Raw genomic sequence first — 26,722 nt, 5'->3', positions numbered from 1 at the left:
GTCTGTCCCCACAGAGCAGAAGCTACAGATAAGTGCAGAAGCTAATCCTGCCACAGTTACAGAGCTATCAAGCAGAAGGTTATCCTGCAAGCTCCACATTTAAAGCAGAAGTACTCATTCCTGCCAATCATTGCCAAAACCTGCTGGGACCAAGAGACCAAAGCTGTATACTGTTTGGATACAAGTTATGTCAAGTAAAGAAACGTTTGAACTTCATCTAAAGGTCTGGACATCATTTATTCTGCAAAGTTCCTCTATTACTCCTACTATCACTACACTCAAATTTATTGCAAGTGAGCCAGGAGTCCAGCCATACCCAGGTAGGAGACACCGTTGACACAACTATCACCACCCTATAGAGACATTATAAGCCATTACACCACTCTGGCATTCCTAACCTGGGACGTGCGTTATAACACCTTGGAAGGGCCCTGGGATAGTACCCTGCGCACGCTGCAATTGGCGTCACGACAAATACAGAATATTATCCACCCGTACCTGGCCCCTGCAGATGCAGCACTAGATCAGCACTATGGCCCCTTCATTCTCAGAATCGGTGTGAGACCCCCTACCCTTCATAAAGTGATGGCATATCCTAGCGATTTACCATCCTTTTATAGAATTCTAAGATGTAAATACCATTTTAACAAGCGCAAAGATAAATAAAGAATACCAACAGCCACATCGAAAAGTATAATTTATTATCTTCTCCCCTATATTTACTATGCACACTACGTCTAGGGGACATTTAGTTATTAGCGATGTAGATGATCGTGTGCCTTTCAATCGTATCCATATCTTTCTCCAACTGTCTCATTTCTGCTTCCATCCTCTCTTTGTGCGCTTTTTTCAGGGGTGTATCAATCACTACTGACAGGCTCTGATATTCGTGGTGGATCTGATCCCAGTTTTTCTTGATTCCCTATGAAAATAAGAACATTTTTTATTGGAAAATAAGTCATAGTTGACTACATAGGAAAAAAAACTGCAAGCAGGGGGTGCCTATAGAAAACAGGTCAAGCCATAGCCATATGAGCAGACCTAATATAATATGCAGTGACTCAGGTATGTGCAATATGATGGAGGGCCGGGGTCAGCTCAGACAAGATCCACGTTCACTCCATATGACAACAGCATGGATCTTTGGCAACATTTACCAGTTCTATCCTCCCCCCATTAAAACAGCATTTCCCGAATCTCTCATTGATGGCCTCTGGGCTGCAGGGGCTCCAACCAGGAGAACAAAGGGACCACAGTGTCTGGAGCGTGGAAGTCCTTTGAATGAAGTACCATATACAGTGTGTCCACAGCTATGTAGTTGTCTGGTGCTGCAGTATAAGATACATCCACATGGGCGAGAGTCCTTTCTTTGTGCTCATCTGTGATCATATCAGGGGTCAGACCATAAATGATCACAGACTCATGGCCTATCCTGTTGATGTGTCATCTGTATTACCCTCCCGAACATGTGCATCTGACATGAAGCTCTTTAATCTAACACCGCAGGGGAATTAAGCAGCTGCCAGATATTGCCGATGCTGCTTATCGTGGAGGATCAAAGGCAATTTGTGGTCAGACCTTTGTTTCTCCCCAGCAGAAGCTTCCCACTTTGAAGGCACCACAGGAATGATGTATAGTACGGCTAGGGCTATAGGTTGACTTGTTGACCTGGTCAGTTCTTTTTGCAATGGTCGCAAAGTCATGCGCAAACTTTTTTTTTTTTTCGTGCTGGGAAACGGTGAGGTCACGTGACGCAGGGCCATGTTCAGGTCTGTGATGGAGTCTCTAATGCAGATTCCGTCATACTTGACTGGAAGAATAGAGTAGCGCAAAATACAGTGCTATGGTTCCCATCAAAAGGAAGAACCCCTGATGGATCAGATCAGCCAGTGTGTTTTTGCTTCCATTATAATTGGAAGCCAAAGTGGTAGTGTGAACTCAGCCCAAGGCCAATTTCACACAAGTGTATTCAGTTTGGGATACACGCTTTGTGTGACGGCTGTAATTCTTGGACTAAACGCTGCTCCTCTGACCCGAACTCACAGCACCATAATATCTTATGATGCTGTGTGTTGCTGTCTGACTGCTGGCTTCCCGTAATGCTGTGAGTACAGTTCAGTAGCCCCATGGGTCAGACAGGAACACACAGCATCTATAAATCACTATGATGCTGTGAGTTCATGTCAGAGGAGCAGGGTACCGCCGTCACATGGATTGCGTTTGCAGGACAGATTACACTCGTGTCAAATTGCCCTAAGGCCTCATGCACACGGCCGTTGTTTTGGGCCGCATCCGAGCCGCAGTTTTGGCGGCTCGGATGTGGACCCATTCACTTCAATGGGGCTGCAAAAGATGCGGACAGCACTTCGTGTGCTGTCCGCATCCGTTGCTCCGTTCCGTGGTCCGCAAAAAAAAAATATAAACTGTCCTATTCTTGTCCGCTCTTTGCGGACAAGAATAGGCAGTTATATTAAAGGCTGTCCGTGCCGCTCCGCAAACTGCGGAACGCACACGGACGCTATTCGTGTTATGCGGATCTGCCTTTTGCGGACCGCAAAACACACCGGTCGTGTGCATGAGGCCTAATGCTGTGATTTTACCTGTGACGCACGGTGACTACAATGATCTGCACACCCCTGGGGTAGTGTCCTAAGAGGTGACAAAACATCGACATAAAAATCCTTACCTCGAGCACGCACTGTCGCTCTTCTTCAGAGAGTTGCTTCATGGCTCCCATCCGCAGTCGTTCCTTCACATAGGCATCATATTCCTCCTGAGCCCTCCGGACTTCCTCATTCCTCTTTGCTAAATACTCAGGAGTAGAGCCATAATCCTGAAGAGTCAAAAAAAAACAACATATTGAACAATAACAATATTACCGATGTGTCCGCATGCATGTTTACTGTGTAAATCTCCAGATGTTTGATGCTTGCTCCATATACGATGCATGTGAATCGCCACGTGAGACACATCTCATCTTTATAAAGAAGATTACAACTATACACAGATTTTATTTGGGGAATTTAAGAAAATCCTCTTTTGAGGGAAACTGTCGGCCGCCACACATTAAAATGACTGCTGGTTCCGCGGCACATCCAGAATGATCCGAGCCGGTGTCTTTTTAGGTCATGTTAATCTGCAACCCTTAAATAGTTTTTCAACTTTCTAAAACTCAACCATAAATACCTGCATTCTCCTTGACGTAACAAAGTTAGAGAACCTTGTCCTATACTCTGTCCTAACTTCCTTTGTTATTCCTTCTAGTAATGTATGGGAAAACTGACAAATGGCTGTTACTAGTCACCTTGTCAAAAAGGTTTGTCCTCATACAGGCGGATAGAACAATCTTAGGGTCCATTCACACGTCCGTGGTGCATTGCGAATCCGCAATACACCCGGCCGGCACCCCCCATAGAACTGCCTATTCTTGTCCGCAATTGCTGTGTGATACAGCCTGCTGTGTATATAATCCCATCACTGACCGTCCACAGGCTCTGCCCTCACATGTGTATCTAATCCTATCCTGTGTGATACAGCCTGCTGAGTGGTGTATCTAATTCCATCACTGACCGTCCACAGGCCCTGCCCTAACATGTATCTAATCCTATCCTGTGTGATACAGCCTGCTGAGTGGTGTATCTAATCCCATCACTGACCGTCCACAGGCCCTGCCCTAACATGTATCTAATCCTATCCTGTGTGATACAGCCTGCTGAGTGGTGTATCTAATTCCATCACTGACCGTCCACAGGCCCTGCCCTAACATGTATCTAATCCTATCCTGTGTGATACAGCCTGCTGAGTGGTGTATCTAATCCCATCACTGACCGTCCACAGGCTCTGCCCTCACATGTGTATCTAATCCTATCCTGTGTGATACAGCCTGCTGAGTGGTGTATCTAATTCCATCACTGACCGTCCACAGGCCCTGCCCTAACATGTATCTAATCCTATCCTGTGTGATACAGCCTGCTGAGTGGTGTATCTAATCCCATCACTGACCGTCCACAGGCTCTGCCCTCACATGTGTATCTAATCCTATCCTGTGTGATACAGCCTGCTGTGTATATAATCCCATCACTGACCGTCCACAGGCTCTGCCCTCACATGTGTATCTAATCCTATCCTGTGTGATACAGCCTGCTGAGTGGTGTATCTAATTCTATCACTGACCGTCCACAGGCCCTGCCCTAACATGTATCTAATCCTATCCTGTGTGATACAGCCTGCTGAGTGGTGTATCTAATTCCATCACTGACCGTCCACAGGCCCTGCCCTAACATGTATCTAATCCTATCCTGTGTGATACAGCCTGCTGAGTGGTGTATCTAATTCCATCACTGACCGTCCACAGGCCCTGCCCTAACATGTATCTAATCCTATCCTGTGTGATACAGCCTGCTGAGTGGTGTATCTAATCCCATCACTGACCGTCCACAGGCCCTGCCCTAACATGTATCTAATCCTATCCTGTGTGATACAGCCTGCTGAGTGGTGTATCTAATTCCATCAATGACCGTCCACAGGCCCTGCCCTAACATGTATCTAATTCTAATCCTATCCTGTGTGATACAGCCTGCTGAGTGGTGTATCTAATCCCATCACTGACCGTCCACAGGCTCTGCCCTCACATGTGTATCTAATCCTATCCTGTGTGATACAGCCTGCTGTGTATATAATCCCATCACTGACTGTCCACAGGCCCTGCCCTAACATGTATCTAATCCTATCCTGTGTGATACAGCCTGCTGAGTGGTGTATCTAATTCCATCAATGACCGTCCACAGGCTCTGCCCTAACATGTATCTAATCCTATCCTGTGTGATACAGCCTGCTGAGTGGTGTATCTAATCCCATCACTGACCGTCCACAGGCTCTGCCCTAACATGTGTATCTAATCTTATCCTGTGTGATACAGCCTGCTGAGTGGTGTATCTAATCCCATCTTCTATGATACAGCATGCTAAAATGTGTATCTAATCCCATTTTGTATGATACTGCCTGCTGAGCTGTCTATCTAATCCCATTTTGTATGACACAGCCTGCTGAGTGGTGTATCTAAGCCTGTCTTGTATGATCCTGCCTGCTGAGCTGTTTATCTAAACCCTTATGCACACGACCGTATCCATTTTGCGATCCGCATTTTTTGCAGTCCCATTGAGTTCTATGGATTTGAGGACCTCATTTTGAGGACCAGAATAGGACATGTTCTATCTGTACTGGAACTGACATACGGGTGTAAAAAACACACTGATAACATCCATGTGCTTTCCACATCCGTATGTCAATTCTGCGAAAGATAGAACATGTCCTATTCTGGTCCTCATAATGCAGATCTAAAACCCATAGAACTCAATGTAAATCGCACACGGACAGTAACCTTATTTAGTGGATCCGTGACTTGCAGACCGCAAAATAGATACGGTTCTGTGCACGAGCCCTATCACTTATACTCAGCGCCCATAACAGTGACCTCCACAGTGCCCCTATAACAGTGACCTCCACAGGGCCCCCATAACAGTGACCTCCACAGGGCCCCCATAACAGTGACCTCCACAGTGCTCCCATAACAGTGACCTCCACAGTGCCCCCCATAACAGTGACCTCCACAGCGCCCCCATAACAGTGACATCCACAGTGCCCCCCATAACAGTGACCTCCACAGTGCCCCCCATAACAGTGACCTCCACAGTGCCCCCCATAACAGTGACATCCACAGTGCCCCCCATAACAGTGACCTCCACAGTGCCCCCCATAACAGTGACCTCCACAGTGCCCCCCATAACAGTGACCTCCACAGTGCCCCCCATAACAGTGACCTCCACAGTGCCCCCCATAACAGTGACCTCCACAGTGCCCCCCCTAACAGTGACCTCCACAGTGCCCCCCATAACAGTGACCTCCACAGTGCCCCCCATAACAGTGACCTCCACAGTGCCCCCCATAACAGTGACCTCCACAGTGCCCCCCATAACAGTGACCTCCACAGTGCCCCCCATAACAGTGCCCCCCATAACAGTGACCCCCATAACAGTGACCCCCATAACAGTGACCCCCATAACAGTGACCTCCACAGTGACCCCCATAACAGTGACCTCCACAGTGCCCCCCATAACAGTGACCTCCACAGTGCCCCCTATAACAGTGACCTCCACAGTGCCCCCCATAACAGTGACCTCCACAGTGCCCCCCATAACAGTGACCTCCACAGCGCCCCCATAACAGTGACCTCCACAGTGCCCCCCATAACAGTGACATCCACAGCGCCCCCCATAACAGCGCCCCCCATAACAGTGACATCCACATCCACAGGAGTGAGCTGAAGTGGGAGAGACAGACACAGAGGCTGCAGCAATATAACCATTACCGGCCTTTCTTAAGAAATTTGACAAAATCTACATCCGGTGCCCAGTTTTCTGGTCCCTCGTCAAATTTGTTGCCGTCATTTGCGATAATTTCCTCAAAGTGTAGTAAATGTGGGCCAATATATCCGACGGGTGGCCTCAGCACACATGTACTAATATTGTCGTACCATGGGTTACATATTACACAGTGGTACATGACTATTGAGGAATTCAGGATATCTGCCGAGTTACAGTAGAATGCAATACCACACCCGACCTGTGGACAAGTGTGGCGCTGTTTTTCAGCCTGAACGCTATTCTTTTACATGTAGTTTGGCCGGCCCGTATGCTGCTGGTGACAGGAACGTGTCCAAGGGCCTCGCCGTAACCCTGTGTGGGCTTGCGGTTTCCTAATCTGGTTGACCACCGTATTGTACCACGTCCCTATCTCGTGGGAGGGAGCGTTCCTCGGTTTGTTTTGAGTTATTTGGGAAGAATGCGTCCCTTCCGTCAGTAATTTATCTTACTGGTTGTATGAGGCCCAATGTTACAATTGTTTTGTCTCTCTGCTGCCCTTGAATCTACGAGGCGCCTGTTACCGAGACGTTTTTCCATTGTTTTTCGTATCTGATTTTATAGTTACCCATTTTTAGGTGAAATGCTCCCATTTATACTGGTTGTCTAGGACTAGAAAAAAGGGGCATTTTAATTTTTATTTTTATTTCCAGGAACAGCGCCACTCATGTGCATAGGCCCTGTCTGGTATTGCAGCTCTGCTTTATTCACTTGAATGGGCGTGAGCTGAAGTCAGAACAGCTAAAAACATGGCATTCACAATATGAACAACGAAGAGATGGCAGCTTTTGCCCCCACCACTGATTGGCGAGAGTGGGACCCCCACCCATCTAATATTGACCATAGGCCATCAATTTTAAAAGCCTGGTCGCCCCCGTTAATAGAATTCAGCTATTTTTTGGTTATATCTGCCTCTAGATAAACTGGGCGATACCCATTTATAACCGTACCTGCGCCGATACCCCTCCCAGCATTCCCTGTTACACTGGCATGCATAGATCGGGGTCTTACTTGGTATATAGACCCGATACCAGGCGGCGGTATACAGATAGGAACGAGTTTGGTCTCTTCTGAATGGACTTGGCAGAAATTCCTAAATTCCTGTCTTACTGAACAAACAGCGGGGTGTGATCTCCTCACCTTCAGGGCAGCTGGTTCTCCAGGTCTAGCAGACGAGACCTCCACAGCATAGTCATCATCCTCTGTGGCTGATCGCTATGCTGTCACTCATGTACAGCGCTTACATCGCGCTGTGCAGGAGTCAGCACAGGTTTCACATAGAAGCCTGTACACTCAGAAGTTGGCCGGCGGTCCCAGCGCTTGCGCAGTAGTGTGAAAGCGACGGGACCGAGGAAGGCCGGCAGGAGGGGGTGACGTCAGTGATGAGGTTCCGTCTCCTGCCTCAAGCAGTAAAAGAAGAAGACGGCGCTGGACCAGAAGACTTGAAAATGCTTCAGGAGCGGTCACGTGACTGTGAAGAGAATCCTAGGAAGGGCTGCGCTGGGGAGGGTAAGGCCTCCTGCACACGAACCCGTGGCCGTGCTGCGGCCTGCAAATTTCGGGCCGCAATGCACGAACACCGACCGTGGGGCAGCGGATCGCGGACCCATTCACTTTAATGGGTCCGCGATCTGCCCGTTCCGCAAAAAGATAGGACATGTTCTATCTTTTTGCGGAATGGAAGTAGCGCTTCCGTAGGGTTCTGTTCCGTGCTTCCGTTCTGCACCATTCCGCATCTCCGGATTTGCGAACCCATTGAAGTGAATGGGTCCGCATCCGTGATGCGAAATGCACACGGAACGGTGCCCGTGTATTGCGGATCCGCAATACGGCAACGGGAAGGCCTAAGTATTGGTGTAATAACCTTTCCTCCACAGGTAATGAATATGGGCAATTTTCAAGTTGGGGCCGGAGAACCCCCTTTAAAGCCTCATGCACACGGCCGTTGGGCGGCCATATTGCGGCCCGCAAACGGCGGGTCGGCAATCCACGGCCGCCGGTCGTGTGCACCCCGCATCACGGATGCTCTCCCATTCACTTGAATAGGTCCGCAATTCTGGAGATGCGGAACGGAGTCACGAAACGGAACACCGGAAGCACTACAGAGTGCTTCCGTGGTGTTTCTTTCCGTGGTTCCGCACCGCAAAAAAAATATGACATGTCCTATTCTTGTCCGCGCTTTGCGGACAAGAATAGGCAGTTATACGTAAAAGCTGTCCGTGCCGTTCTGCAAATTGCGGGGACGCGCACGGACGCCACCCGTGTTTTGCGGATCCGGGATTTGCGGACCGCAAAACACACCACGGTTGTGTGCATGCGGCCTTAGAAAGAGATTGCCTGATTTTCTTTTTTTACATCAATGATATTGAGGTCATTTCTTCAGTTTTTAAGGTTCTGATTGTATCACAAGATTTGGATCTTTTGCAGATCTTAGCTTTGGGTTCCCAGTCAAGAAGTCTTAAAAATAATTTCCGATGAAAGCCATCTATGGCGGCAGGCGCGTTTCTAGGTAATGTTTTTTCTCCTACAGTAGTTGTCTTATGCAGCACCTCTCTCGTACCAGCCCTCAGGGCTGCGGATATGGACGGCATATCATTAGAAGACCCCTTTATTAGAACTATGGTAAAGATACTTGGACAGCGGGATCTTTGGCCCGTTCTGAATGATTTGTTTCAGCTTTTTCAAAGACCGTCTAAAAGCTCAACCAGGAGACCGCGCGTTTCGTTCTGCTCGGATTAGGTAATGGCCATTTCTAGAGCACAGTATATCCTATGCATTAGGCCTGCTGTCATGTGGAGCCTCCACAATAACGTACACATCAGCGGGAGTGCTCAGTAAGTATGAGGGACCTGTCACTTGAGATGATTGATATCAGCCTGCTATTAATGCACTGTATAAATTATGTACTCTTTCCTGTTCTGTTAAGAGCCCGTGAGGTGGCCGCAGTGATATTACCTTCTTCTTTAAGTATTTGGGAACAAGTCCAGAGGTTTCCAGAAGATGTTTATCCCCCTTTTTGGTGTCCACATAGATGGGCTGTGGTTTCTTGGGCACGGCCATAACCGCTTCAGCTACGTTGGTGGTGATGAAGCTTTTGTTTGTTTGCACTCCCATGATTGGCTGCTCTGTTCTTTGTGGTACCGGCGGGCGCTTCTCTTCTGCCAAGCACCGGGGCGGTCTACCTGTGGAATCATATAATGCGTTCTCTTGTTGGTAACAAGAGTGCAAAGCACATATGTCATGATGGGTTTCCTGAAATATCTGATCATTTTATAATGCCACTTTTTAATATACTTTGATTTTCAATACCGTAGTAGTCACTTCCGATGCACCCATTTAACTCTGGTTAAATTGCTGATTGGGGTGGGGGGGAGTAGTGTCCTCCATATGTCACCAAGAGCATGGTGGCTCCCCTTTCTTCCTATGCCCTATTTGCGAAATTAGAGTATGGCCACACGTTCAGGTTTTTTTGATGCAGTTTTGAAGCCAAAATCAAGTGTGGATCATAAAGGAGAGAAAGTATAAAGGACAGATGCAATGTCTCCTCCTTTTTGAATCCACTCCTGGTTTTGACTTCCAAAACCTTCATCAATAAACCTGAATGTGTGGTCGTGTCCCAAGCAATAAAAGGTGAGAAAACCAATATGTGATATGCAGATTTATTTCTCCAGTCCTAGAGTGGGCACTTTGGGGATTTTGGAGGTTTGGTAAGTGAAATTGCACCTATGATTTAAGCATTGTTGGTGCCCAGGGCCCGGGTCAAGGTACTTTGGTGCCCTATGTAGAGACCAAACCCTCTGATACAGTGACGGCCGGCTGCTGCTGCTGCTTCACTCACCCCTCCCGGGTTTTGTGACAACACAGACCCACCTCCTGCTCTTCCTTTCCTGGGGGGCCCGGCTGCCAAGCTTACTCTATCCCTCAACGCAAGCTATATCCTATTTGCTGTCTTGGCCTCTCCTTCTGTACCCGTAAGGTGCGCATACTCCCTATGGCTCTTAAAGGGCCAGCACATGCACCCTAATCTGCTCCATTCAATGGATAGCTACCTTGGAGTACTTCAGACACCTGCTCTTGTGGGAGGGTGCCTGAGCAATATGTTTCCGAGCATGCTAGTATCCTGCAAAGGGGTCTGTTTTGTTGTCTTCCAGTGTACTGACTTTCTGCCCTTTTACTGCATTCTGACCTTTGCCTGGTATCAGTGTTGTTCCTTTGCTGCCTGCCCTGACCTCAGAATGTTACTGTATAACACATACTTAGCCAGCCCTGACCTTGCCCTGTCCCTGGCAGCACAGGAGTTAAAGGGTGAATACCAGGAGATTGCCAGGATAATGCCCTTAGGATTGGCCCAAAGTCAAATATGTTGGTTGACACAGTGGCTCCACACCCCATGCCATAACACCCTGTAAGCAAATGCAGACACCAAACCCCCTAAACAAATAGAGAGTCTAAAGTAGACCCCGTAAACAGACTCCAGACCAGACTCCCTAAATAAACAGACCTCAGATCAGACCCCGTAAACAAATACAGACCCCAGACTAAACCCTAGAATAGACCCTGTACACTTACAGCTCGCACTCTCTCCTCTTTTGAGAAGCGATGCTGTTCTGCCCTGTGGCTTCAGGACCTGCACAGATATGGTCATGTGACCAAATCTGTGCAGGTTCTACAACAACCTTGCCTCTACATTTGTGCCTTTAGGGATCACTGCACTTCACACATTTGTCCAGTCATGCCACAGCTTGAGGCAAAAAAATGCAATGTGCATCAATTTTTTTAAAATTAAAATGCACCCCCAAATCCTTGTTATGAGGTGACCCTAACAGGGTGTATGTAACTTCAACTGTAAGAGACAGGAAAGCAATGATGTTCACATTCCCAAACAGTTTTCATGCAAATAACTGCAGTGAAGAACAAATGATTTCAAAGGGTCTTCTCTTACCCATAAACTCTTACCACGGGCAGGGCCTAGAACTGCAGATCAGCCCCATTCTATGTATTACTGAGCTGCAATACCATACGTAGCCCAAGGACTCTAGGGGCACTGTTCCTAGAAAAAATACCTATATTTCTAATACTGGACACCAAATTATCTTCACTTCAACCTAGAAGTGTGGGAACAATGGAGTATTGTGAAACCACCAAGGGCTAGGCTCTAATCTACCTGCAGACATATAACGTCACTTACTTTCTGTCAGGGTGGTCTCCTTTGTGTGCTTGTGTAGAAATTCTTTAGGGGAGGGCACCTCTACTTTGGCTGGACCCATGGTTTTGTGGGCTGCTTTATTTTTGTTTTCTTCAAGCTTCACAGAATCCCTGAATGTTGAAGTATACCTGAACACAAAGACATGATAAAATAAAGTCAATTCCATCTAATTTAGTGGAAATGAACAATTCTTAACAAGTCACTTACCCTTGGTAGATGTGTTACAACTGATACCAAATAAAGATTTGCCCCCACTCCTCCCCCCATCATGGAGGGAATCCTTCTTGATATTAATAATTCATATCTCCACCAGGGGGCGCCCCAGCGATCAACCTATTGTCAGGGATCCCTAGAGATGTCCCGAACTATTCGCCGGCGAACAGTTCCCGGCGAACATAGCTTGTTCACGCTTGCCGCGGCGGGCGAACATATGCGATGTTCGGTCCGCCCCCTATACTTCATCATTGAGCAAACTATGATCCTGTACCTCACAGTCAGCAGACACATTCCAGCCAATCAGCATCATACCCTCCCTCCCAGACCCTCCCACCTCCTATCAAAAAGCAAGGACAACATCCATCTTCGATTCATTCTCAAGCTGCAGTGTCACAAATTTGACTAAGTTGTAATCGCAATGCGATTAATACAGGTTATGTTAATCGCATTGCGAATTCAACTTAGAGCTGGGTTCCTAATGGTTGTATTGCTAGAATATAACGAAGATTGAGAATATAGTGCTATATTCATTATATTCGTCAATTCTAGCAATACAACCATTAGTAACCCAGCTCTAAGTTGTAATCGCAATGCGATTAATGCAGGTTATATTAATCGCATTGCGAATTCAACTTACCACACTCTGCGTCAACTACGTAATTTTCCATGGGAGTTTTGCCATGGATCCCCCTCCGGCATGCCACAGTCCAGGTGTTAGTCCCCTTGAAACAACTTTTCCATCACTATTGTGGCCAGAAAGAGTCCCTGTGGGTTTTAAAATTCGCCTGCCTATTGAAGTCTATGGCGGTTCGCCCGTTCGCAAACATTTGGGGAAATTCGCGTTCGCCGTTTGAGAACGGAAAATTTGATGTTCGCGACATCTCTAATCCTTGGTAGGTGTTCTTCAAAGGGCTCTCCTTTTCGATTAGGGCTTTGCGGTGACTTTGGTTGCACGGCATCAATTTTCATGATAATCGTGCAATTCACAATGTGTGTGATTTGTTTCTGATGCAGTTGCAGTCAAGTTGCAGGACTATTTTAGGGGGTGATTTGGCTGCAGGTTGCCTGCAATTTAGACACTGAAAAAAGAAAATGCTGACGTTGCAAGTGAGTTAGAATCGCACATAAAGACACTGAACTGAAAAGCCTTGTGTGTAAAACTTCATCGGGTTTGGAGTTTTGCAATTGTCGCATCACATCGCATGTAGTAATGCACCCGCACTCACAATTATCACTTGCAAAGTCCCAAAGTGATCATACGATCTTGCTGCCTCAAAACTAAAGTCACAGGGTAGCCTTCAAAAACCAAAATTGTTGAGACGTGAGTTGACGTTGCACGCGTCTTACACTGAACTCTATACTGGAAGAGATCTTCTGCCCCCAAAATTCCAGAAGGTTTGTATCTTTCTTGACTTCTGTGTCTCAGCCAAATCGCAGGTAACATACACAGCGCTTACCTGTGCCTCAGTGCGACCATGGGGTCGTGCAATCCCTAGACTCAAGGCCAGAATTTTTACGGTTTTACCTTTTATTAAAAGCAGTCACTGATCACAATAAATAATAAAGTAACTTTATTGTACAGTTTAAATTGAGTTTTGAAAGTAATCTATTCATCTCATATCTATCTATCTATCTATCTATCTATCTATCTATCTATCTATCTATCTATCTATCTATCTATCTATCTATCCGTTATAGGAGGGGAAGATAGTGCAGATAGAGACCGGGGGCAAGGTAGTGGGACTGGGGGAGGAATGGAAGGAGGGACTAGAACAGTTCAGAAGGAAAGGTGTAGGGTAAAAAATATAAACCTCTTAATTGTATGAACACTAATGCCAGAAGCCTGACTAATAACACTGGATAACTGGAATTAGTGATGTGTGAGGAGGACTATGACATAGTGGGAATAACTGAGACATGGCTGGATGATAGCTATGACTGGGCGGTTAATGTACAGGGTTAGAAAGGATCGTCAAAACCGGAGAGGGGGAGGGGTCTGCCTTTATGTAAAGTCATAATGAGGTGGTTATTAGGGGGACTTCCACTACCCAGATATAGACTGGGAAACGGAAACATGTAAATCTCATAAAGGAAACAGGTTCTTGGCAATAACCAAAGACAATGACCATATTTTTCGCCCCATAAGACGCCGTTTTTCTCCCCCCAAAATGGGGGGAAAATGCCCCTGCGTCTTATGGGGCGAATGCTGGCAGTTTTACATCGCAAGCTGCGATGTACGAGCGAGCGGGGGAGGGACTGGGAGGAGGAGCTGGGGGCCGGCAATAGCGGCGGGGCGGTGCAGTCAGTGTACTATAGCCCCGCCCCGCCGCTCCGGTATACTAATATAAAATGTCTTATTCAATTAATAGTTATTAAACATGCCCCCCCCACTCCTAATAGTACCTTACATCCTAACCGCTTCAGTAGAATGCAGGCAGGCAGGCCGGGCGGGCGGCAGCGTAACTCCCTGATGTCACGTGCCTGCGCCGCCTACTTTATGAATGAAGCAGGCGGCGCAGGCAAGTGACGTCAGTGAGGGACGCGCCGGCCGCCCGGCCTGCCTGCGTTGTACTGAAGCGGTTAGGATGTACGGTACTATTAGGAGTGGGGGGGCATGTTTAATAACTATTAATTGAATAAGACATTTTTTATTAGTATACTGGAGCGGCGGGGGGATCTGTGGATGACATTTTTTGGGGGACATCTGTGGATGGCACTGTTATGGGATGGGGGGGTCTGTGGATGGCACTGTTATGGGGTGGGGGGTCTGTGGATGGCACATATATAACAGTGCCATCCACAGATCCCCCCTGTAACAGTGCCAGCCACAGATCCCCCTGTAACAGTGCCAGCCACAGATCCCCCTGTAACGGTGCCAGCCACAGATCCTCCCGTAACAGTGTCCGTCATCCACAGATCCCCCCCATAACAGTGTCCGTCATCCACAGAACCCCCCATAACAGTGTCCGTCATCCACAGACCACCATTAGTTCCAAACCCACCAAAAGCACACCTTTTGGTTAAAAATATTTTTTTTCTTATTTTCCTCCCCAAAAACCTAGGTGCGTCTTATGGGCCGGTGCGTCTTATAGGGCGAAAAATACGGTAACCTTTCCCAACTGGTTCAGGACCTGACTAGAGGGACGGCCATACTGGACTTAGTATTAACCAATAGACCTGACAGAACAACAGACGTGCAGGTTGGGGGACACCTGGGAAATAGTGACCATAAAGTAACAACCTTCCAATTGTCATTCAAAAGAGCATTTCTACATGGAGGAACAAAAATACCAAACTTCAAAAAAGCTAAATTTAGCCAACTAAGAGAGGCCATAGGCCTAACTAACTGGGACAAAGTCCTCAAAAATAAAAATACAGCCACAAAATGGGATATCTTTAAAAGCATCCTAAAATCTCATTGTGTGAGAGGTACATACCGTATGGGAATAAAAGGTTAAGGAACAAGAAGAAACCAATGTGGATAAATAGAACAGTAAAGAAAGCAATAAATGACAAAAATAAAGCATTTAAATCACTAAAACAGGAGGGTAGAACGGAAGCACTGAAAAACTATGAGGAAAAAAATTGAATATGTAAAAAACTAATAAAAGCGGCCAAACTAGAGACCGAGAGATTAATTGCCAAAGAGAGTAAAACTAACCCTAAAAGGTTTTTCAATTATATAAATGGTAAAAATATATAAATCTGAAGGTGTCGGCCCTCTACAGAGCAATGATGGAGGATTTGCTGAGAGAGTTAAGGAGAAAGCAAAGCTGTTAAATATTTTTTTCTCCACTGAATTCACTGAGAAAAATAAGATGAAATGCAGAATGTAAAAGTAAATGCCCCATAGAAAGTGCCCTGTCTGACCCAGAAAGAAGTACAGCGGCGTCTTAAAAATATTTAAATAGACAAATCGCCTGGACCAGATGGCATACACCCCCATATCCTAAGAGAATTAAGTAATGTCATAGCCAGACCCTTATTTCTGATATTTAAGGACTCTATACTGACAGGGAATGTCCCACAGGATTGGCGCATGGCAAATGTGGTGCCAATATTTAAACAAAACAGAGCCCGGAAACTTTAGGCTGGTAAGTTTAACATCTGTCGTGGGTAAGCTGTTTGAAGGTATTCTAAGAGATGCTATCTTGAAATACCTCAAAGAAAATAAGCAAATAACGCCATATCAGCATGGTCATATCAAACTAATTTAATCAGTTTCTATGAGGAGGTAATGCTTGCACATGCCCTCATCATCTCCCGCCTAGACTACTGCAACATTCTCCTCTGTGGCCTTCCATCTAGCACTCTTGCACCCCTCCAATCTATCCTCAACTCTGCGGCCCGACTAATCCACCTCTCACCCTGTTACTCCTCTGCCTCTCCTCTCTGCCAATCCCTTCACTGGCTTCCCATTGCCCAGCGAATTCAGTTCAAAATTCTAACAAATACATACAAGGCCGTCCACAACCTGTCCTCTCCCTACATCTCTGAGCTACTTTCCCGATACATCCCCACACACAATCTCCGATCCTCACAAGACCTCCTTCTCTCCTCTTATCACCTCTTCCCACAACCGCCTCCAAGAATTCTCCCGTGCATCCCCCACACTCTGGAACTCGCTACCCCAACATATCAGACTCTCACCTACAATGGAATCCTTCAAAAGAAACCTAAAAACTCACCTCTTCAGACAAGCCTACAACCAGTAACCCTGCTGCCTCTATACTACCATGACCAACTTCACCCGCACCTACTGTGTCCTTCTCCCATACCATGTAGATTGTAAACCCTTCACGGACGGGGCCCTCTCTCCTTCTGTACCAGTCTGTAACTCGTCTTGTTTATGCTTAATGCAATTGTCTGTATTATGTATGTGTACCCCTTATCATATGTACAGCGCTATAGAATAAATGGCACTTTAATAATAATAAATAATAATAATACACACGGTCACATGTCCCTTATCAGCCAATAGAAGCTCGCAGGCCCTTAGTCTCCACATACACACAGTTTTACTCCAGGTTTTCATAACAACCCAGCCATTTTTCTTCACTGCTGTAGGTCAGCTTTAGGCTAGGGCTACACAACGACAATAAGTCGCACGACACATAGGGCACAACTACACTGCTACATGTGTCGCGCGACAATTTTTATAATGATAGTCCATGGTGGTTGCACTGCGATATGTGACATGCTGCGACGCGGCAGTCGCAGAAAAATCCCTATTGGATGGATTTTTTGCGACTGTCGTGTTGCAGTTACAGCATGTCACATGTCGGAGTGCGACACCATAGCCTATCATTATAAAAATTGTTGAGACAAAATGTCGTGCGACACATGTAGTCATGTAGCCCTAGCATTAAAGGGGCAGGGCACTGTGAAGGTCACTGTTAAAGGGGCGGGCACTGTGGAGGTCACTGTTAAAGAGGCGTTCACTGTGGATGTTATTGTTAAGGGGGCAGGCCGCTTTGGAGGTCACTGTTAAAGGGGGCAGGGGCCAATAGTAAAGGAGCAACTGCTGTGGAGGTCACTGTTAAGGGAGCGGGGTACTGTGGAGGTCACTGTTAAGGAAGCGGGGTACTGTGGAGGTCACTGTTAAGGAAGCGGGGTACTGTGGAGGTCACTGTTAAGGAAGCGGGGTACTGTGGAGGTCACTGTTAAGGAAGCGGGGTACTGTGGAGGTCACTGTTAAGGCAGCAGGGTACTGTGGAGGTCACTGTCAAGCGAATGGGGTACTTTAAAACTCACTGTTGAAGGGGCAGGCTGCTGTGACGGTCACAGTTAAGGGGATGGGCTGCTGTGGAGGTCCTATTTTAGAGTGACGGGGCACTGTGGGGGGATCAGTGTTAAGGGGTAAGGGACTGTGGAGTTCACTGTTAAACGGGCGGGGTACTGTAGAGGTCACTGTTATGGGGGATACTGTCGATATCTTTTAATGACACACACAAACATTAAATGAAATAGATTAAATATACCTGTGCGAAGCCGGGTCCTTCTGCTAGTATGAATATATTTATTACGTACTGTGAATGCTGTAATTAGAGATGAGCGTATTTCATATTTTGAAATTCGTTCACGTTTCGTTTGGTGGTAAAAGCAGAATTGCATTATGGATTCCGTTACCACGGACCATAACGCAATTCTATGATGGAATGCATAACGGAAGGCCTTTTGAGGCATTACGTTATTCATTCCGTCATAATAGAAGTCTATGGGCTGCAAAACGGATCCGTCCCATTTCCGTTATGCAGGGGAGTCCTCTCCTGCATAACGGAAACGGGACGGATCCGTTATGCAGGCCATAGACTTCTATTATGATATTATGCATTCCGTGATAGAATTACGTTATGGTCCGTAGTAACGGAATCCATAACGCAATTCTGGTTTCGAATTTGGAAACCTCGTTAAGTCGTTACAAACTGCAACGTCCCGTCCGGCTTAGGTATAAATACTATAGGACTGTCCCACTCACTTTTTGACTCCTCAATGACGTCTAGCTGCAACATTAGCTGCATCTCTTCCGATACGGCTTGTTGCGGAGCCTCAGGTACCTGGTATGGTTTTAATCAGACTTTTGCCTGAGGCTCAGCGACCATGTCATGCCGGATTATGGACGTGTGTCCAGGGAGGTCCGAGAACACATCTGTGTTCCGACTAACGAACTCCCTGGTCTCCTGAGTCTGTTTAGAGGAGAGGCTGTCAGCAATTTTCACTGTGGCAGCCGCCTCTCTTGCATCAGACAGAGGGGCCGGTACCTCTTCTAGAAAACCCGGCCGCGGGCTGTCTTCTGAACAGGTTTCCCGATCTATCCACGGTTTGAGTAAATTCCAATGGTAAACCTGCTCCGGCTTTCGCCACCCTGGCTGGTGTACCTTGTAGTTTACAGCTCCAATTTTCTCGAGTACCTCGTAGGGCTCCTGCCACCTGGCCAGGGTGGCACCAGAACCTGGCACCAGAACCAAAACTCGATCACCCGGGTTAAAGATCAGGACCCGATCCTGCCGATTATAGACCCAACTCTGGCCTCGCTGAGCTGCCTCCATATGCTCCCTAACAAGAGGCAACACTGTCTCTATCCGATCTTGCATCTGTACTCAATGACACTTTTATGTGGTGTGGGTTGTTGTTCTCACGCCTCTTTGGCCACGTCCAAAAGACCGCGAGGGTGTCTGCCATATAGCAGTTCGAAGGGCGAGGCCTGGGGTACCTCTCGCACTGCGAACATGAGATAGGGCAGAAGGAGGTCTTAGTCCTTCCCATCTTTAGCCACCACCCTTTTCAACATATTTTTTAATGTTTGGTTAAACCTTTCTCCTTTGCGGATGGTAAACGGACGTCCGTAGTTTTATGTGCAGACACTTACAGAGTTCCCTCATCACCTTAGACATAAAAGGGGTCCCTTGGTCGGTCAGAACCTCTTTAGGTAGTCCTACTTGGGAAAACATCTCCATTAATTCCTTAGCTATAAGTTTGGCCGAGGTATGTCGCAGTGGCACCGCCTCCGGGTACTGGGCCTATGAGATCCATAGCTATTCGGTCAAACGGTACTTTGATTATCGGGAGAGGTACTAGGGGACTACGGAAATGTGGCCGGGGGCTAGTTATCTGGCAGGTAGGGCAATACTTACAAAACTCTTCCACTTCTTTGAATATCCTGGGCCAGTAAAACCTCTGTAGAATACAATCCTAAGTTTTCTGCAGCCCCAGGTGACCCCCGAGAACGTGTTGGTGGGCTAGATCTAACACAAGCTTGCGATAAGCCTTGGGGACCACCAACTGTTCAATAGGCTCACCCCGTAGTTGGTTTACAAGATATCTTGATGAACCACAAAACGGGGAAGCACTGACTCTGCCCCAGGTTGTTGTGGTTCACCATCTACTATTAACACATTTTCCCAGGTGCAGGATAGGGTTGGGTCCCGACGTTGGGCTGTACCAAAATTATCCCTGGAGACATTGACAATTCAGGACCCGGCAGTAAGTCCTCTACCATCACACTTAGTGGGGTTGTCTCCCCCTTAGTGGCGGTCACCCCTACCGCTGGCCCTTCGGTCTCAGGTTCCTAGGGTTCTGGTCTCCCCCCTAAGCCGAACCACTCTGCTAGGCTTATCCCTGTCTCATGGGTATCAGCAGTGGCGTAGCTAGAAATGATCGGGCCCCACAGCAAATTTTTGAATGGGGCCCCCTCCCCCAGTAATTTTTTCGCAACCCCTTCCTTTCATGCCGCCCCCATTCCTGTGGCTAGTAAAGATCGCTCTCTCAGACCAGGGCCGGCAGCTGTTCCATCCGTTTCCTACACTGTCTATACTGCCATATAATTTCATTGTGTAATACTGTTGAGGGGGCCCTGACAAAATCCTTTAGTCTTCCTCCTCCTGGATGGGCCCCTTCTGGGTCATGGCCCCAAAGCAGCCGCTTCCCCTATAGTTACGCCCCTGGGTATCAGTCACTCTCATAGCAGGCCACAGTGCCGGGAAGTCTCTCCCTATTATGAGTTCATAATGTAAATTTGTGGGTCCATCTACTGGCTACTGTGGTTAGAGACACCAGCGCGGTGGTGTAGCCTTTTAAGTCACTAGACTCTCTGAGTCCAGCAGAGCTGGAGTGTCTCCTACTTCCACCTGGCACAAGTAATCTAGAGACTCTGGGGTACCTGTTGCACACAGCCTCCTGGCATATAGCGACTGACGGTAGCCATAGTTAGTGTCCATGGGCTCAGCCCAATGGGGACAGTCAGCCCTTACATGGCCAGGCTCCTGACACCGCCAGCAGACTATGGGAGCCAGGTCTGCTGTTGGTACATCCCGGACGGGTTTTATCGGCTCAAATCTCCGGGCATGGGGTGGGGATTTCCGGGGTTTGCCGACCCCCCCCCCCCCCCCCCCCGACAGAACCCTCCTTTAGATTCCTGGTAGCTTCATAGAACATATCGGCCAACAGACAATCCAGCATAGCAGTGGGACTCGGCACGTCAGGCTGTAGCCATTTTGCACGAATCAAAATTCGTTTGTTTATGACTGCTTGTTTTGTCACTTGCCTAAAGTGCGAATAAAACACTGAACTGTTTGATCCAAAGAACTTGTTGTTGCCTCCTCCATACTGCGTCCGCGAATCCTGTCTACCAGAGCGAAACCTCACAATAGATAGATATGAGATAGATGGATATATAGATAAGTAGATAGATGCTAGATAGCTAGACAGACAGACATATAGATAGAGAAATAGATAATTAGATATTACATAGATAGCTAATAAATAGATCCATTCACCTATCAGTGTGTGTGGGGGGGGGGGGGGGGGAAGAGGAGGGGGGGGGGTACCTGCATACAGGAGATTATGACCTTTAGAATATATAAAAATCTATGACATGTTGTACATTGTTTCACTTTCTAGCTTTGGTGTCTCTTTATTCACACACCGGATGTACCTACCTGAAGGTCACATACTGTCCTGTATTACACACTAGAGAGGGGAATGGACAGTCCTGGCTCTCACCTGGGGGGTTTGGGTATCTTGACCTCCTCTGTGGGGATGAGGTTGTAGATATTTTCCGCAGGATTGGAGCTCTTCATCTTCAGTACAGTGATTGCTGCTCCTGGTGCAGTGTGCGGTGTCTGCGGCTCCCCTGGGCTCAGTGCACAGCAGCTCAGCAGTGTTGTCTCTACCGTCACCACGGCAACCGTTTCCACTCAGCTGTTATGTTTCCCCTGCTGCTTCTTTTCAACCAGCTTTATTGACACAGTTTCACTGCGTTTATCTTCAGCAGAAAGTTACACGTTTTACAGGAGGTACAGTTACACTGTGTCAGCACTAAAGTATCTCAGATATCTGTCTGTCTATGTAATCTATCATCTATTATCTATCATCTATCTATCTATCTATCTATCTATCTATCTATCTATCTATCTAATATCTATCTATCTATCTATCTAATATCTATCTATCTATCTATCTATCTATCTCATCTATCTATCTATTATCTATCTATCTATCTATCTATCTATCTCATATCTATCTATTATCTATCTATCTATCTATCTATCTATCTATCTATCTATCTATCTATCTATCTATCTATCTATCTATCTATCTATCTATCTATCTATCCTCTATGTATCTATCAATCTATCTAATATCTATCTATCTATCTATCTATCTATCTATCTATCTATCTATCTATCTATCTATCTATCTATCTATCTCATACGGTACCTATGTAGGGACACTATCAGCACTACTGGGGGTGCAGCGGTTTTGTACCCCACCCAGTGTCTATGTTCACACAACTAATCCCACCTAGTCCCATGAATGCCCCAACACACAGTAAGAATACCCTTTTACTGCTCTAACATCATAGGAATGTGCTCTTGGTGCCCCTGACCTAGTATGATGCTCCGTTATTGCCCCCACACAGTATAATAATAATCTTTTTTTATATAGCGCCAACATATTCCGTAGCGCTTTATAATGAGGGGCTTCATGTACAAACAGAGTCATAAATAACTAGTGTTGAGCAAAGAGAAGCATTCAAAGCGGAATTCGGTCCGAAGTTTAGGAAAACTTTGATTTGCAACAAATCCGGATTTTCTCTCAATTCGGGCTAACACGGGGGCAATTCTTAAAGGGGTTATCCAAACTTTAAAACATGCCCCCAAATTCCTAGGCCGCCCCCATATAGATTATATTCACCCCGCTCCCCGACACCCACATCGCTCCTGATCCCCGGGGACGAGCCTCCCTAGCGGCAGGAGTGATGATGTCACTGTATCGCACCGAACCACAAGCAGCAGTAATGGCGGAGCAGGGAGCTGACAGACACGGACACAGTGGAAGTTGGGTATGGTTGTAGTCCTGCCGAGACTACAGGACAGAGGATGAATTTGGGACTGTCTTGTCAGAGCCGGGACAGTTGGGAGGAGTGATCTACTGTATCTATTTCATATCCATCTATACACATTATATATAAGATAGATAATTGATTGTATTTCTGTCTATCTAATGTCTATATGCTATTAATGGTGAAACTATTATTATTTCGAACACATTTTGGCGATGGCTCCTGCTTCTCCCGGCGACCACTGAGGCCAGGAATAACTCTTCCTGTAGCCATACAGGTGACGTCCCAGCAATGGTGGCAACGATTGCAATTCTATGGAGCGTTTCTATCACCAACCAACCCTGGGAGGCTGAGGACACCTCCTGGCTCAGGCTCTACTACAAGGCGCTGATCTATTCCGTTACTAACAGCCGCTGGATGCACGCTGCCCCCTACAGGTGGGGATATTCCGCCTGTGCACAGCCCACATCATAGCTTCAGCTGCTTCCATTTCCCAATATGAAATATTAACACATCTGAAAATCCTTTTAAGGCCTCATGCACACGACCGTTGTGTGTTTTGCGGTCCGCAAATTGCGGATCCGCAAAACACGGGTGGCGTCCGTGTGCGTTTTCCGCAATTTGTGGAACGGCGCAGACAGCCATTAGCATAACTGCCTATTCTTGTCCACAAAACGGACAAGAATAGGACAGGTTATATTTTTTTGGCGGACCACGGAACAGAGCAACGGATGCGGAAAGCACACTGAGTGCTGTCCGCATCTTTTGCGGCCCCATTGAAGTGAATGGGTCCACATCCAAGCCAAAAAAACGGTTGTGTGCATGAGGCCTAATGCGAACGGCAGAAGATTTTCACTTTTTAAATATTACATTTATTGATCACGAGGGCGGCGACTGGATCCTGCTAACACTTTTATAATACTTTCACCAAAGCCTTCCTCCCGCAAATCAATAATCTGCATTATGCCGCCGGCTCGGAGGAAGCGGCTCTGGAGACACGGCTTTTATAAAGCTCCTTATTTTACATCTGAAAATCCTGTGAAAAGAATATTAACAAATCCCGGCTGACAGTCTCGGAGTTATAAGTGGCAGCCGCATGGATCCCCGGTCGAAGCCAGCCTTTCAAAAACTCTCGGCGATCAGCTGCCATATGTAGAGCCAGGGGTGTAGCTATAGAGGGTGCAGAGGTAGCAGTCGCTACCGGGCCCAGGAGCCTGAGGGGGCCCAAAGACCCTTGTGCCACATAAGACACTGGCATTATAGAAAGTGCATACTGGTCAATTTACACCTCTGGCTGGAGGGAAGAGGTTAGGTTAAGAATTTGGCATGAGGGGGGGGGGGGGGCTCCCCTGCCCCTTGCCAACAAGCACTGAGGGACGGGGGCCCAAGCTGAACTCTTGCACCAGGGCCCATGAGCTTTTAGCTACGCCCCTGTGTAGAGTCCTGAAGGGGTTAAAGGAACGCTACAGGAAAAACGGATTCAGTAATACCTAGTGCAGATCCTGAAGGTGGTGGTGGTGGGGGGGGGGGGTTCATGGCTTCTATCATTGCTGTTCTTTGAGGCCGGGTTCACATGTGACTGATTCGCTGCAGATTTTCCGTTGCAGATTTTCACGCCTCTAATCTGCAGCGTTGTACAGTACCAGCAAGAGATCTCATCCGCACGCTGCGCAGAAAAAACGCATGGTAAGGGCTCATTCACACGACCGGATGCAGAACGGATGCGGACCCATTCATTTTTAATGGGGACAGCACACCGCGTTCTGTCCTCATCCGTAGTTCCGTTCTGCGGCTCCGTAGAAAAGGTAGAGCATGTCCTGATTTTGTCCGAGATTGCGGACAAGAGTAGGCATTTTCTATCAGAGTGACGGCCATGCGCGGTCCGCAAACGGGGCGGTATCCATGTTCTGCGGTCCGCAAAACACATTTCGGCCGTCTGAATGAGCCCTGACCTGCGGTGTGGATTTGAAATTTGCAGCCTGTTAATTTATACTGCGGTTCTCACTAGCGGATTTAACCCTTTGTGCTGGCTTTTCCGTGGCAAAAATCACATGCCGTTTTTCTTGCGTTCTTTTTGGGTGGAATTGAAGACTTTTTCGCTACAATTTCCGGTACATGTGGACCTTAGGCCTCATTCACATGTCTGTTTTTCCCTGACGTGTGCTGTCCGCATTTTCCATGGACATCACGCTTTATCCATTGATTTTAATTTCTCTGTTCACACATCAGTATTTTTTTACTGACCGTTAGTGAAAAAAATCGCAGAGACCCGCACCAGTTTGCTCCGTGATGCGGACCAAACACACCCATTATAGTCTATGGGTCCGTGAAAAAACACGCACATTACACAGATGGCATCTGTGTTCCGTCTGTGTTTCGTCCGTTTTTCACTGACCACTGGTAGGAGAAGCTTTAGAAATGAAAGGGGTTGTCCGGCCATATATATTGATGACCTATCATCAGGATAAGTCATCAATATCTGATCAGCGGGGGTCCGACACTCGACACCTCCACCGATCAGCTGAAGAAGAGAAGGCGGCGCTCCGTGCAAGAGCTGCTTCCTGGTCATTACACTACGCGTTGTGTCCCCTGTAGCGGCAGCGTGGTGTAATTACAAGTATTACCTATATCCAAGTGAATGGAGCAAGTAGTTGTAATCGCACTGCACCGCCAAGACGACAGGCAGTGTAACTAAGATGAAGCAGCGCTCTCCTCCTTTTTAAATAGCTGATCGGCGGGAGTGCCGGATGTCGGACCCCCGCCAATCGGATATCGATGACCTATCCTGATGATAGGTAATCAGTATATATGTCAGGGCAACCCCTTTAACTTTCAGATAAGCCGAGTCCGTGGAATATGAACGACACATGGAGGGCAAAAAATGGACACACGGACCAAACACTGATGGCTACACGGATGAAACACGGACTGATTTTTCTCACAGACGTCAAACGGACACGGCCTTAGGGCTCTTGCACACGACCGTATGGCTTTTTCAGTGTTTTGCGGTCCGTTTTTTACGGATCCGTTTTTTGTTTCCGTTATGTTTCCGTTTCCTTTCTGTTTTTTCCGTATGGCATATACATTATACAGTAATTACATAGAAAAAATTGGGCTGGGCATAACATTTCCGTATGTGTTCCGTTTTTTTTGCGGACCCATTGACTTGAATGGAGCCACGGAACGTGATTTGCGGCAATAATAGGACATGTTCTATCTTTCAACGGAACGGAAATACGGAAACGGAATGCTTACGGAACACATTCCGTTTTTAATGCGGAACCATTGAAATAAATGGTTCCGTATACGGAACACAAAAAAACGGCCAGTACACTCGCCAAAAAAACGATCGTGTGAACTAGGCCTTAGCCAGCGGATCTGAATGCATGCAGAATGCACGCCAAAATTCTGACAGAACCCCGAACATACGCTATGAACAAGACCTAATAGTTCATTTTTTTTGTTTAATTTTTGCTCACATTCATAGTTTTCAGACATTTTTGATAAATAAATCTCATCCAGTGGGATTGCTGCCCCTCTAGTGCCACCTATGGGTTGCTATTTTTGTCATTCCGTCAGACCAGAGCTGTCTATCTGTAGAAGACGCTTTTTCGGATTTGTTCTCTTGGTAAAAAATATGGAGAAATCCACCCATAGTTTACTTATGAAAAATAATAAGTCATACACACAGACAACAGCATCTACGCATTTCAGGTCATTGCATACAGACCCTTACTTACGTCATGAGTCCGACACCCGGGACCCCCGCCGATCAGCTGTTTGAGAAGGCAGCGGCACTTACGTCATGAGTAAGGGTCTGTATGCAATGACCCAAAACACGTAGATGCTGTTGTCTGTCTGCATGGCTTTTTTATCTTTTTGCATAAATAAAGTACGGATTTTTATGGAAACTGGGTTTCTCCAGATTTTTGTGTCAAGGTTGGTACATCCGATCCAGGTGTTGCTTCCGGGAATTAGGGCTCCTACAGGTATGCACGAATGTATTTTCTTTCCGTGTCCGTTCAGTCTTTTTTGCGG

General features: G+C 47.0%; 1 protein-coding gene across 1 annotated transcript; it reads right to left on the bottom strand.

The window, feature by feature from the left end:
- Window positions 1-680: 680 nt before the first annotated feature.
- Window positions 681-21,491, bottom strand: ENKUR (enkurin, TRPC channel interacting protein). The gene is made up of 5 exons (XM_040434397.1): window positions 21,343-21,491; window positions 11,608-11,753; window positions 9,375-9,625; window positions 2,687-2,833; window positions 681-922 (listed from the first exon to the last, which is right to left on the bottom strand). The coding sequence occupies exons 1-5, from the start codon at window positions 21,417-21,419 to the stop codon at window positions 749-751; spliced, it is 795 nt and encodes a 264-aa protein (XP_040290331.1). The 5' UTR covers window positions 21,420-21,491; the 3' UTR covers window positions 681-748.
- Between the last annotated feature and the right edge of the window lie 5,231 nt (window positions 21,492-26,722).

Source organism: Bufo bufo, chromosome 5 (assembly GCF_905171765.1).
Source record: "Bufo bufo chromosome 5, aBufBuf1.1, whole genome shotgun sequence".
Taxonomy (NCBI): Eukaryota; Metazoa; Chordata; class Amphibia; order Anura; family Bufonidae; genus Bufo; species Bufo bufo.
The sequence above is the reverse complement of the archived record's forward strand: the minus strand, read 5'-3'. Positions and strand labels throughout refer to the sequence as shown.